This window comes from Cuculus canorus, chromosome 2 (genome assembly GCF_017976375.1).
Source record: "Cuculus canorus isolate bCucCan1 chromosome 2, bCucCan1.pri, whole genome shotgun sequence".
NCBI classification, from domain to species: Eukaryota; Metazoa; Chordata; class Aves; order Cuculiformes; family Cuculidae; genus Cuculus; species Cuculus canorus.
In genome coordinates, this window is record NC_071402.1 from 132,321,553 (window position 1) to 132,334,701 (window position 13,149).

At 38.3% G+C, this 13,149-nt stretch overlaps 1 protein-coding gene across 1 annotated transcript in view; it reads right to left on the reverse strand.

The window, feature by feature from the left end:
- Nucleotides 1-11,791, reverse strand: part of PHF14 (PHD finger protein 14) — a 158,420-nt gene extending 146,629 nt beyond the window's left edge. Inside the window, exons 1-3 of the mRNA XM_054060246.1 lie at nt 11,645-11,791; nt 11,216-11,326; nt 1,415-2,055 (exon numbers count right to left, since the gene is read on the reverse strand). Coding sequence (XP_053916221.1) covers nt 1,415-2,055; nt 11,216-11,326; nt 11,645 — 753 coding nt within the window. The 5' untranslated portion in view covers nt 11,646-11,791. The remainder of the gene's footprint in view (nt 1-1,414; nt 2,056-11,215; nt 11,327-11,644) is intronic.
- Nucleotides 11,792-13,149: the final 1,358 nt, after the last annotated feature.

Genomic DNA, 13,149 nt, shown 5'->3' on the forward strand with positions numbered 1-13,149 from the left:
TGATTTTTTTCTTTTGATCAGTGTCTTGAAATCAAGGCAAGTACAGACTCTGAGGGCCATGCATATTAAGAGACTTCACAAAAGACACATCAGAGACAGCTCTGAGTTTCTGGAACAAGCCTGATTTTCCTAGTCAATAGAAATTGTGGACAGATATACTCAAGAACAGATCACTGAGAACACAGACTCACGTCTCCATTCTGATATGGCAAACACTGCTGAAAGAAAATTGCCGATCTCTATTTGAAATTTTGATTATCAGTACTGGTAAAGTACTTCCAGATCATAAGCCAAGACAGTACAGGTAAAAATACTAAAATTACAGAACTACACAATGAAAGAATATGTCTCTATAAAAAGTAAATTTCAGAATTATACCTTTTCTTTTTTCCAGTCACAGTTACTACTAGTGACTCAAACGGCACAGCTAGTTCACAATCATATATGTAAAATACATAACAAAGTACATGAAATGGAAACAACTGATTCTTCCAAATGCTCTGTTTAGTTCCTTGGTATTTTACATTAAAATAAAGATTACAGGAAAAAGTAGAACTTTAAATAGTGTCATATCAGTATAATGTATCAAATATTATACTGACGTTATAATTACTTCCTGTATGTTTTACAGCAACTCTTTTTACTTTGTTCAAAATTTGCTACCGCAGGACATGAAGTCAACCATCCTGACAGCCTAATATCTTATTTCTCCACAGGCACAATCTTTAAGACAACTGTAACTGTGCATAGCAAAAAAAAAAAAAATAAAGTTGCATTACTAAACACTTAACGTATTTTCATATTCTGCAATCAGAAGATATTTAATAATAATTCTCAAATGCTTTTTAGTATGGTAAGAAATCACTTCATTTGTGAGCATTATAAGCAAACTCAACAAATTATGATTATCCTATTTGATTTTAAAACCAGTGTGCATATTTCATTACTTAGAAATCTTCTATCAATGAATGTAGCGATCAGACTTTGCAATTATCACAAAGAAGGACTACAATAAAGAATAACCTATCATTTAGTTATTTTATGAATATGTCACAGCTGCTTTTAACTTTTATGGCATTACAAGCATGAAACACTTAAGCTAAAACAGAACTAAAAGTCTCACTAATACATATTTATTTGCATACTGGACCTCATATTTGCTTTAGAACTAATCCAATCACCCACTAAAGCCAAGAGCAGTCTCTTTATTATCTTTAGGGGCATTAGATTGGCCAAACGGTCCAAACAAGGTTATTTAATATGTGGTGCCTATTTAAGCACAATTTTGCTGCTTCCCTTACTCATGTAAGCACAATTCCAGCCAACGGGTTTAGCTTTTCAAATTAACAGAATACCAACTGAGGATCAGTTTCCATTTGTCAATAGATATATTATAGAAAGTTGGTTGCACTACCTCATTACTCTTGCTTTGTGAAAGAGCCAGGCTATCATTTGTCAATTCCTCATCATCTGCATTATTCCTGTTAAGAACTTTACTCTTCTTCTTCTTGGATCCTCCATCACTAGCCGTGCTGCTATTATCTTCTTCATTACCTTCCTCATCATTGTCATCCTCATCACTGCCACTCCCGTCATCTTCATCATCCTCATTATCTCCATCACTCCCCTCTTTTCGCAGTGCACTTTTTCCTTTTTTCTTCTCAGCAGTAGGCCGCCAGTCATTGTCATCTTCACTGTCATAGTCATCCATATCATTTAGTTCTTCCATTGATACAAAATCCAGCAAAGGTCGGTTCCTGCGCAAATTCCATTTTTTTGGTTCGTTTGTTTGCTCATCGGCCACAGCCTCAGGTTCAGCTGCTTTCTCTCTCTTCTTTTTTGGCTTTTCTTCATCTTCTTGCTCCTTCTTTTCAGTTTTAATTACCTCTTTGTCTGCTGTTGTCACCTCTTCTTCAGTGGAGCTTTTTGGCTGCTGCTCTTCTACCTTCTCTTCTGCCGGTTCCTCCTCCAATATATTTTCTTCTGATTCAGTACAGGAACCTTCACCACTGTCTTTTGATGCATCTTCACTCCCATGACCACTTCCTTCAGAATCTGTTGAGCATATGAAAATTTAAAAAAATTCCGACACAAATGTACCCCCAAAAATAAAATCTGTTGAAGCAAGTTGTTAAACAAAAGAATTATGTATGTTCCTCCCTCATAAGATATTCCAGCTATTGTTTCAGCTGGAGTTCAAATAATGCTATTTCGAGTGGTATGTTGAGAATCTGTTAAACATGACTGCATTTTAAGATGGTAAAAAAAAAAGATGGCAGAATTTATTAAATAAATGTTAAATGTTCCTTTGAATTGCATTGCATTTTAACAATAAGCAGCTGCACGGAATAATTTCCATGTGAAGTCACATCTTAAAGAAAGCAATCCAGCTTTTAATTTCTGGAGGCATGTTCTAAATCTTCAAAATAATATAGCCATTCAATGGAAAAAATTTAAAATTACAAACTTAAGAGTTTGCGTAACAAGTAGTAACAATAATATGGATAATCCCATACATCCATTTTCAGTACAGGTTTGGTTTCTAAGTTTGGAGGCTCTTCTAATTGCCAGTGTTATTTCACTTATTAATCCTACATAAGCCATGCCTCATTTAGTGTTGCACCGGCACAACAACGCATAAAGTCTAACATTATACCACTCATACGGCACTGTTCAGTGTGTAGTTACTATTTCCATTAATTAACACACGCTTGCCCATGCAGGGGAAAAGAAGAGGATTTGTATGGAAACAAAAAAAAAAAAGCACACAAAAATAAGGTGTCTGTACAATAAAGTACATGTAAAAAATACTGAAAAAGATGGCAAGTGAACTTGTTAAATTTTATAACCACCACCTACCTTGACTACCTCTCATCTTATATTCACATACTACTTTTCATTTACAGTATTAGATTTAATGAAGAAAAACTCAGAAAAATACTTAAAACTAACAAGAAAACAAAGCTCAGGGATCAATTAGGAAATAGCTAGTTTTCAGCTTGTTCCGAGCCATCACCAAGTTCTTGATGCACTTCACGGATGCAAAAAAAGCACACTGATGTGTGCAAATTAACACAAGAGAAAGAGGAGGAGCAGGCACTAATCTCTCTGGTGACCATTATAGGACCTAAGGCAATGGCAGGAAGATGTGTCAGGAAAGGTTTAGGTTGGACGTTAGCAAAAGGTTCTTCACTCAGAGGGTTGTAGAACCCTGTAACAGGATCCCCAGGGAAGTACTCATGAAGCCAAGCCCAAAAATATTAAAGAATCATTTAGACAATGCAGTCAGACACATGGTATAAATTTTGGGGTTGTTCTATGCAGGGATAGGAGGTGGACTAGATGATCCTTGTAGGTTCCTTCCACTTAAGGTCATCCTGTGATTCTGTCATTTTCTCTTGTTCTACTTTCTCACCATAACTCCATGACGATAATTTCTTTGGATGTTTTAATTGTGATCATAGAATCATAGAATAGTTTGGGTTAGAAGAGACCTTAAAGATCATGTAGTGCCAACCCCCCTGCCATGGGCAAGAACACGTCCCACTAGATCAAGCTGTCCAAGGCCCCATCCAATCTGGCCTTGAACACCTCCAGAGATGGGGCATCCACAACTTCCCTGGGCAACCTGTTCCAGTGCCTCACCACCCTCGTAGTGAAGAAATTCCCTCTTACGTCTAGTCTAAATCTGCTCCTCTCGAGTTTATACCCATTGCCCCTAGTCCCATCACTACAAGCCTTTTATAAACAGTCCCTCTCCAGCTTTCCTGTAGGCCCCCTTCAGGTACTGGAAGGTTGCTATAAGGTCTCCTCAGAGCCTTCTCTTCTCCAGGCTGAACAAACCAACTCTCTCAGCCTGTCCTCATATGGGAGGTGCTCCAGCTCGCTGATCATCTTTGCAGCCCTCCTCTGGACCCGTTCCAACAGCTCCATATCCTTCTTATGTTGAGGATTCCAGAACCGGACACAATACTCCAGATGAGGTCTCACAAGAGAGGAGTAGAGGGGCAGAGTCACCTCCCCCAAACTGATGGCCAAGCTTCTTCTGATGCAGCCCAGGATACAGTTGGCCTTCTGGGCTGCAAGTGGACATTGCTGGCTCATGCTGAGCTTCTCATCAACCAGCACCCCCAAGTCCTTTTCTGCAGGGCTGCTCTCAATCACATCATCCCCAATCCTGTATTATGATTGTCATGTTCCATTTCTAAATATGGCTAAACTACTTGTCCAAGCTTCCACTTCATATTTGGGGGAATCATAGTCTGGACATAGTTTGATCTTTTAACAGCACTAAGTTACCAACAGTGATTATTGTACATCGATACTACAACACTGTGAATATTCTGCAGCTGCTTTATGCCAGGCAAACAATATGAGGCAGAGAACTAATAAATGTTAGTTTCATTTACTTATCTCCTTCAAATTCTCATTGCCTTCTGCCTGCACATTATGCTTTGTACCCTCCCTTCTGCATGTATGTACACATCAGAGATAGCTATAGTAAGGGATAGTCCTCTTCTGCCTGAATGCATCCACTGAGATAAGTGCATTTCTAGAAAGAGCTATTCTGTGATAAAAGCTATTTTTGCAGGTGCACTGTCAGATGCACTTTCAGTTAGGAAGAGGCTGTAGTATACAATTTTCTCCTTGAAAGAAATCCTTAAAGAATGGCTCTTTCAAATTGGCAACCATATAATGTCATTCCCTACGGGAGAGAAGTCAAGCTACTATCAGTGAAAGATGGGGCCAGATACACTGTCAACGAAGACTACAGATTGAAGAATACAGAGTTCCACTGAGAACAAATATGAGAAATAACAGTTGTAAGAAAGGCATCATTCATATCTATACACCTTGTATATTTAACTCTACTGAGCACAACAAAAGCTAGCAATCAAACCTAAAGAGGGCAATGCTAAAGACAGGAATTCTCCAGGACAGAACATTATGCTCCAGAATTAACATAAGTATAATAAAGATAAACAAAAGTGACTACTAATCTCCATGTCAGCTGTGGAGTCTTGTATAATACCTACTACATAGAAGACTTCAGGGGAAAGCTACTGAAATTGCAACAGAAAATAATTTTTAAGGACTCCAAAATACCTAAGGAAAAGCTTAAACTAGAAAGTTTCAATATTAATAACTCAACGTTAAAATAAGTCAGGAAAATCTTGATAATACATAAAAAAAACCTTTTAAATTGCCAAAAGCAGAGTTGTGTAACTGGTTAATTCCTAATCATATTTGTCTAGAAGACTAAAGCCACAGAGGTCCGTTATGCTAAAACTGATACAACTACACTGAAAGCAAGAATTGAAAAAACTTAATACTTCACTTTCAACATAACTTCCAAAAAAAGAGAATCTAGCATCAGTTAAGATACATGCCACCGACTTCTTATGCTATTTTGTGGAGTATGTTGATTCAACATCCATACACTACTGGCAATTCAACACTGCTAATTCTGGCAGTTAAAAAAATGGAACTGTCTAAAGTAACATGATTAATAGCATACAAACCAAACCCAACACAGATTAAGATATTACTGCTGTAAGGAAAGAAATTAACTTCTCAACGTTTTGGAAAAAATGTCTAATCTGTATTGACTGCAGAGACAGACTGGGCAGAGTAGGAAATTAATCTGGTCACTGATCCACAATTACTCTTGTTTCAGAAGTTAAGTATTTAAAAGAAAAAAGGATGGAAGACGAACCTAAGTGATTGTTTAGTAAGTAGTTTCCCCACTTCCACAGCAGCATTAATTATATCACACAGCCTTTCAGTAGATGTCTATTCAAGTCATAAAAGCACCGGAAACCCGAGACTGCCAGCCTTAACTTGAGTCTTTGGGAACTGCCTCATTACAGCACATTAACACAGATTACAGTGTAACCCTACCTCCTGAATTTGCTTGCCATTTCCCACTCTCCCTGCTTTTAGCGTTATCAAACTTTACTTGTTTGGGATGAAGTACTGTATACTCATGACTTCCTTCAGCAAAGCTGCAGTCCCAGCTAATCCATAAAATTGGATTCCAATACAAATTGCTGAATAGTGAGCTAAAATATAGAGTTTTCAAAAAAAAAAAAAAACAAAAAAAACCCAAAACAAAACCCCTTCAATAACATCTGTCCCAGAGAGACTGTTGAATGTATCTTGGACATGCCAAGTCTAAGGCCCTGAGGCACCGTAACGAGTATATACTGAAGAAACACTTGAAGCAGCCCATCATCAGTGAGCATGTCTAGACCCTCAGAGGTGGCTAGGCTAGAAACAGACCGCCCCATCAAGCTGAAGTCAAAGCACAGAACAACCTTCTCCATGTGGCAGGAATTACACAAAAGCTAGACATACACACCTAAACAAGGAGATGCAAGAGCAAGTGAGGTAGGACTAATAAAATAGCAGACCAGGAAAATCCTGTTCAAGACTCACTGAACAAACAAAACAACACTGATGAGCAAGGTTCTGTAAGGGACAGATAGACTGGAAAGACAGAACACAAAGAATCACAGTAGCAAAAAACAAAGAAAAATAACATCACCCCATCACTAAATCCACTATACCCAGACAATGCAATGAAAGCCTAGATTTCTGTTACGTTATTTCTCTGCTGTCAGTAAACACACAGAAGAACAGAAATCTCACTGTTTCCAGACAGAATGCAAGTTCAAAATGCCCATTAGTCACCCCAAAGTGTTACCTGAAGTGGCACCTGTATGGATAGAAAATCTCACTTAGGATGAAGATAACCCAAGAGAATATAATGCCTGTGTTTTCCTTTTCCTTAATGGAAAAAAGTCCTTGAGAATTCCAGTCTGAGGGACTAAACATCAAAGTTGCAAAGTCAAGCCTTAAAAAGATTGTAACAACTAAGATTGTGTAATTACATGATAATTAATCAGCTATTTAATATTTTCTTTTACTTTCACTATCTATTGAAACACCCTACAACTTTTCTGTTGCATATCACTTAAGTTTATTTTCAAAAAAAAAAGATCGATTTCTTCATTAATTTTTCAGGAGTGTTTATCACTTTTTGCTTCGCAAACATTTCTTTACATACAATATCCTGTATGGGAATGCACTGGTAGAATCTCCATTGTAGTAAAGGGGAATGAATTACAGAAAGATAGAGACATTTGCAACTTCTTCTTTGTAGATCAAGGTACAGGTTATTAAGAATACCTAATATATGCATTTATATAGATCATTACATGTTTCAAAGAGAGCTCCTACTGACCTCAAATGCAATAATAGTAAATAATATTTATGCAAGTCAGGCTCCATACTCAACACCAAAAAACCCAAACATTAACAAGTGTCTCTAAAAAACTGAATCTGGAAGACTTGTAGTAGAAGTGGTGATCAAATTCAGTACTTCAAGGCAGCATTCAGCTACGCTTCTTTTAGCTACAATGAGGCAGAAAATCAACCCTTAAATTCACACATCTCTCTTGTTCAGGGACCACACTACACTTCTCTGCATCGTTTCAGTTTCAGTATATTAGCTGCCAAGACTGAACTACCTCTAAATGAGAGAGAAGAAAAGTGGTAAATCCTTGCTTTGGAATCCTGCTGGGCATTACTCTACAACTATGACTGCTTTCTGACATACATATATCTCCAGCTGCTCTCATAAAAGAAATTTTAAAAAGCAAAAAAAACTCAAACAAATTATGCTTTAGTAAGCTTAAAAGCAAAACTTCAAATGACTGATCTGTACTGTGAAACATCATTAAAAAAATTCAGTTGAGTATATTACAGTACCATCATTTCAAGTCACACATTTATATATTCTTACTCCAAAGGGACAGTTTGTTTAATTGATCCCACATTAAGATCACATGACATTCTTACTTGAGGAACTTTTTTTTAATTTTTTTTTTAATAAACATAAAAATACAGTACTTTAGAATATTGCATTACTACTTTCCATTATGTAGAAACAGAGAAGCCATTAAAAAATTACTTAATTCAATATCAGCATAATGAAAAGCCCACAGGCCTGAAAACTATTTACATTAAGTAAATTTACAATAATGTAACAGAATAAAGAATATAAAATCAATCTCCCTAAGGAGATGTCAGAATGATGAGATCTTTAAGTGGAAAAGGCAGTAATTGTCTGTTGGTGTGACCTAAATCTAAAAGAAAACGAATCAACTACACTGCTGTAATGGTCTTATCTTCTACGGATTTTGGGGTTTTTTTTGGTGGAAATGGAGGTTAGATGATTAGAAGTATTTTCTGCAATGAAAAAAATTTACAAAGGCATCAGGATCTGAATACAAAAATTCAGAAATGCTGATCCCTTTTACCTAAAAGTACTTAATACTAACTTCTCAAATCCTTACTGTACCTCATATTCCTAGAAATCTGATAGAACAATTAATATGTGTAAAAGCTTAAACATTCACAGCTCAATTCTTCTAGACTTGCACAATATCATCTACTAGCACATATCCTAAACATCCTAAAGCTCATACATATGGATGCAAGATAATCTACAGGGGCTAAACAACTTCAGAATTATATTAATTCAGTATTTACATAGCCCTTTAACTTCCACATCTCTTGTTTTTTTCTAAACGCCTGTATGCGTATTTGTGAATCAAATAAATACACATTACAGAGCTGTGGAATTACCATACTTACAGGACTCTTTTTAGTGCACAAGTAGAACTCATTGCCATATTCAATGCAGAAAGATTGTTTCTTCCTTCTGTCATATTTATTTCCCTTTCTGAGCAAACTACACAATGAAATTCTGAATTCAAACAAATACTAAATACTGATTTGCAACAGGCTGCACAAGGGGAGACCTCTACAGTCACAGAAGGAAGAAAAAGAGCAACAGCCTTGTCTGTACTGGAGAAATAAACATTATGCTCTGAAGGCTGAATCCACAGTGAAAAAAGGGAAAATCTGTTTTCTATTAGCAACAATTCAGAATTTGTCTAGTAGGCCTGCACACAAATGCGTACACAATTTTTGTATGTATAACTTCTGAAATTATCGATTTTATTTGTGTGTGTGTGTGTGTGTAAAAACTGTCCCTTTAACTAAGCACTTCTTCCATCTGAACCTAATTGGACTAGGAAAATCTAAATTTAAGGCTATGTTGTACCAGCCTAATTTTAAACCAGCACAGATGTTGTTTCAAATATCCTGCAACTACTCATTTAACTTGTAGTACACAGGAAATTTTTTCTTTCAACTTAAAAGGTTGTATATTTAGTAATTTTGTATTCCTCAACTTCTCAAAACCCTCACAACTTCCCCCTTTCACACTGAAAATCTTTGAATAAAGTGTAAAATGTCAAATTCTGCTGCTATTTCAACATATATTCACTAAACTTTGAATTCTGTTAAAGAGACTATCAATTTCTATAAGTGATAGGTATACGTTCAAGACAAAAAAAAAAGCTATATGACATATAAAGGCAACACAGTAACTAGGAAAACATTTTGTAAGTGCAACTTAGGTTATTCTCACATGCTTGTTTCCATTTACTGTTTTGTTTTTTTTTTTTAAGGGAAATCCCAACTGACTTCCTCAAAATGAAACTGAGATTGAAATATGCTCAAGGCTAGACCACGTGTACATACGATACCCTAAAAGCCAAAGAGGATATCAATTTCAAATGAATCCTCTGCATTTAGACAAAGTTCAGTCAAGAAGCTTTACCTATTATTTTTAATTAATAGGCTGTCTTCTAATCAAATACTATGTTGCTTTGAATTATGTGTCCAGCTCCTGCACTCCATTTCCAACTCTCCTTTTACCTTAAATGTTGCCTACACTACTATTCCAGGATAAGAATATTTTCTTTGGGAAGTAAAAATCATTTCCTTCTATGGCAAACTGTCTTTACAAAAGGCGGTGTCCTGACTCAAAAGAAAGCATCAGAAATCCCCAAGACAAGATTAAAAAAGTAAATTAAACAAGTCCCCAAAAATCTTAGCATGAAGTTTTTCAGATGACATCAGTTTTACTCTCTTAAGTCATTGCAGCTTCTACCAGATCAACCAAGGGAAACATTGTCCCTGCCCATGGCAGGGGGGCTGGAACCAAATGATCTTTAAGGTCCCTTCCAACCCTAAGTATTCTACGAGTCTATAATTCTATGTCTAAGCTTAGTTTAAAAAAAACAACCAAGGAGCACTAGGGCCTATCTTAAAACTGGCACTGGAGAAACGATTATTAAGCATTTTGAAGTTCACTAATAAGGAGGAGCTTGCCAGATACTTAAAAAAATAAGCTTTTAAATGGACATGGGGAATATTTTTGCAAGATACATTCACATGATAACATAGATCAGCATCCCCTGTACAGAAATAACAAAGTAAAGCTATTTTACAATATGTCACAATGCTTCCCTCACATCTTTCCCAATGTGCATCTCTTTGCTTATTTCCCTCAGCATATGCCACAAAACACCCACTGTGGAGTTTCTTCACAAACATGGTCCTGCCCCTTCTTTCACTTCCCTCCAATGCACTTATATTTATTAATTTTACTTTGACATCCTGTTTACTTTCAGTATCTGTGCATGTTCATGGCAGATACCGAAAACTTCACTTAGTGAAAAGACTGCAGAACAGAAACACTCTGAAGCAAGGACTTCCATCTAGTATGAAACAAATACACCTTTCTGCACAGCTATCCGAGTGGACACCTTAAGTTTGCCTATTGTAAAAAAACAGCAAAAATCTCAACAGACTGTCTTTCTGGTTAAGGTTTTCACTCACTGAGTGGAATTAACCTTGACAAACAAGCAAGTTATTAAGTCCACAACAAACTGTTATCCAGACTGATTCAAAACAAAATGGCTTCAGCATATTCTTAATTCAATACCAAATGCAGTGAATATCTCTACATTACAGGAAAAAAGAGCATAGATGTAAGATGTTAAGGTAGTCAGTACATAAGCTAGCCAAATGACTCAGTCAAAACTAGTTTGATAATCACAAGTTCTCTGTTGAGAAAAAATGTAATTGCAGTTGGAGTATTTTATGGATGTTTTATAAGTTGTTTTCTATCTGCAGGATGAGAATTTCCAGTTATCCAACCAATTCACTGCACTTCAAGCGGCTCCAGGTCGCAACAGTTCACTAATACCCCTCTGCCGCCCATACAATATTAAGTAAGCAACCATAAACAAAAATAAGGTAATTCTGAACCGAGGAGATGAGGAAGCATATTTACCTGAAGCATCTCCAACTTTAAAATCACTGTCATCAGAGCTATCATAATCTAAAGCTTCCAGCAGCGAAGCTGCCAAAGGCTTCACTTGTCTCCTCTTCGAACTGCGGTCCACTGCAGGGAAAGAAAAACACAGAATCGTTACTGGGTGGCACAGTGGGAACTAAGATATCTAAATGAAAAAGCAAGGCAGAACGGCCATGCCACGCAGGGGCGGGGGCACCGGGAGTGGCTCCGCGGGACCGAGCCGGCCGGGAGCAGCCCCTGGAGCGCCAAGTGAACGCCAGAGACCCCGCGGAGGGGCGGGCACGGAGCCACCGGCACCGCCAGGCGCAGCGGCTCGGCGCGACCCGCCGGCGAGGGAAGGAAGGGAGCAGGCGCTCCGGCATCTCCGCGGGACGGGGGCAGGAGGAGCCGCCGGAGGTGACTTACTAAAGCCTGCGGAGAGGAGCGGCGGGCGGGCGGGAGCCCTGCGGTGCGGCGCCGCCGAGCCCGGGCCCCTTCCCCAGACAATGGGCGCCTCGGCGACCCGGATGCAGACCCACGCGCGCGCCGCTCCCTCTGCCGCGCCTGCGCGCGTGCCCGCCCCACGGCGCCTGCGCGGTCCTAGCGCCCGGCGGGGAGCGTCCCGAGCACCCGCGGGACAGAAAGTCTCATTCAGTCGCAGGCGGCGGGACTGCTGTGATTCGCATTTAGTAGGAATAAAAGGCTCGAAAAAGAGTACGGCTCTTCCTCTGTTCCCTCCGCGTGCAAAGGAAGCATTGTCAAACTGCTTTTATTTAACCCCTGTGAGAAACACTTATTCACTGGTAAAATATTGAAAAGGACAAAGACTTCGAAGCAAAGACAATAATTATTTTACAATTCAGCGCGCAATCGGATGCCCTTCTAAAAAAGGCATAACTTACAAAAGCAGTGGAAATATATACTAGCTTTAGACAAAGAACTATATAAATCCTTAAAGAATGTTCATTATTTTCTTAGATTATCCAATCATGTCTGGAGACTCCGATCAGAATCATAGAATCACCAGGTTAGAAAAGACCTCCAGGATCAAGTCCAACCATTATTATCTGCCACTAAACCATGTCCCTGAGCACCTCGTCTACCTGTCTTTTAAACCCCTCCAGGGCTGATAACTCAACCCCCTCCCTGGGCAGCCTCTGCCAGTGCCCCATGACCCTTTCTGTGAAATTTTTTTTCTTGATATCCAATCTGAACCTTCCCTGGCACAGCTTGGGGCCATTCCCCCTCATCCCATCAGGTGAGTTATCTCCTGACCTACAATAGCTGCATCTTACAAGACAAATAAGCATATTAATAAATTCTCACAGCTCTAAGACAGGTTATCTCTTGACCTAAGCCAGCTACATCTTACAAGATAGATTTATATGATGAGATAATTAAACATACAAACCAGCTGCAGTGAAATTTATCAATTAATTCTCAGAAACCCTAAGAGCTCAGTTCCTTGCAGACTGCGTTGCATTGTCAAGTTCATTCTTGCACTCTTGAAACAGCAACCCATTGCGTTTGGGGAAAAAAAAAAAACCCAAAGATTTGTGTTTTACCACAACACAGGAGTCCAGGAACAAAGCGCAAAACCTAATGGTGAGAGATAGGTAGTGAAGGAGACAACGTAGGTGCCTGTTGCAGGAGTCCCTCATGAATAATGAGCGTGCCGCACAAAACCTTTGTGAAGTGTTTTTTTTTTAAAAAAACAACTAAGGGAATAATCTGCTTTTTAGCTTTTTCCCCAAAAACTTGTTTTTGTAATTAGAAAAATGAAAACATCTTAAAGAGAAGGTGCTCTGACATACTGGTATGATTTCAAGAGTTTGAGGATCAAGAATAGTGCTAAACATGAAAGCTTGCAGCAGAGTTCTAAGAACCTTATTGGAAGATGTGTGTTTAATGATTAATAAATGCAAGTTCCC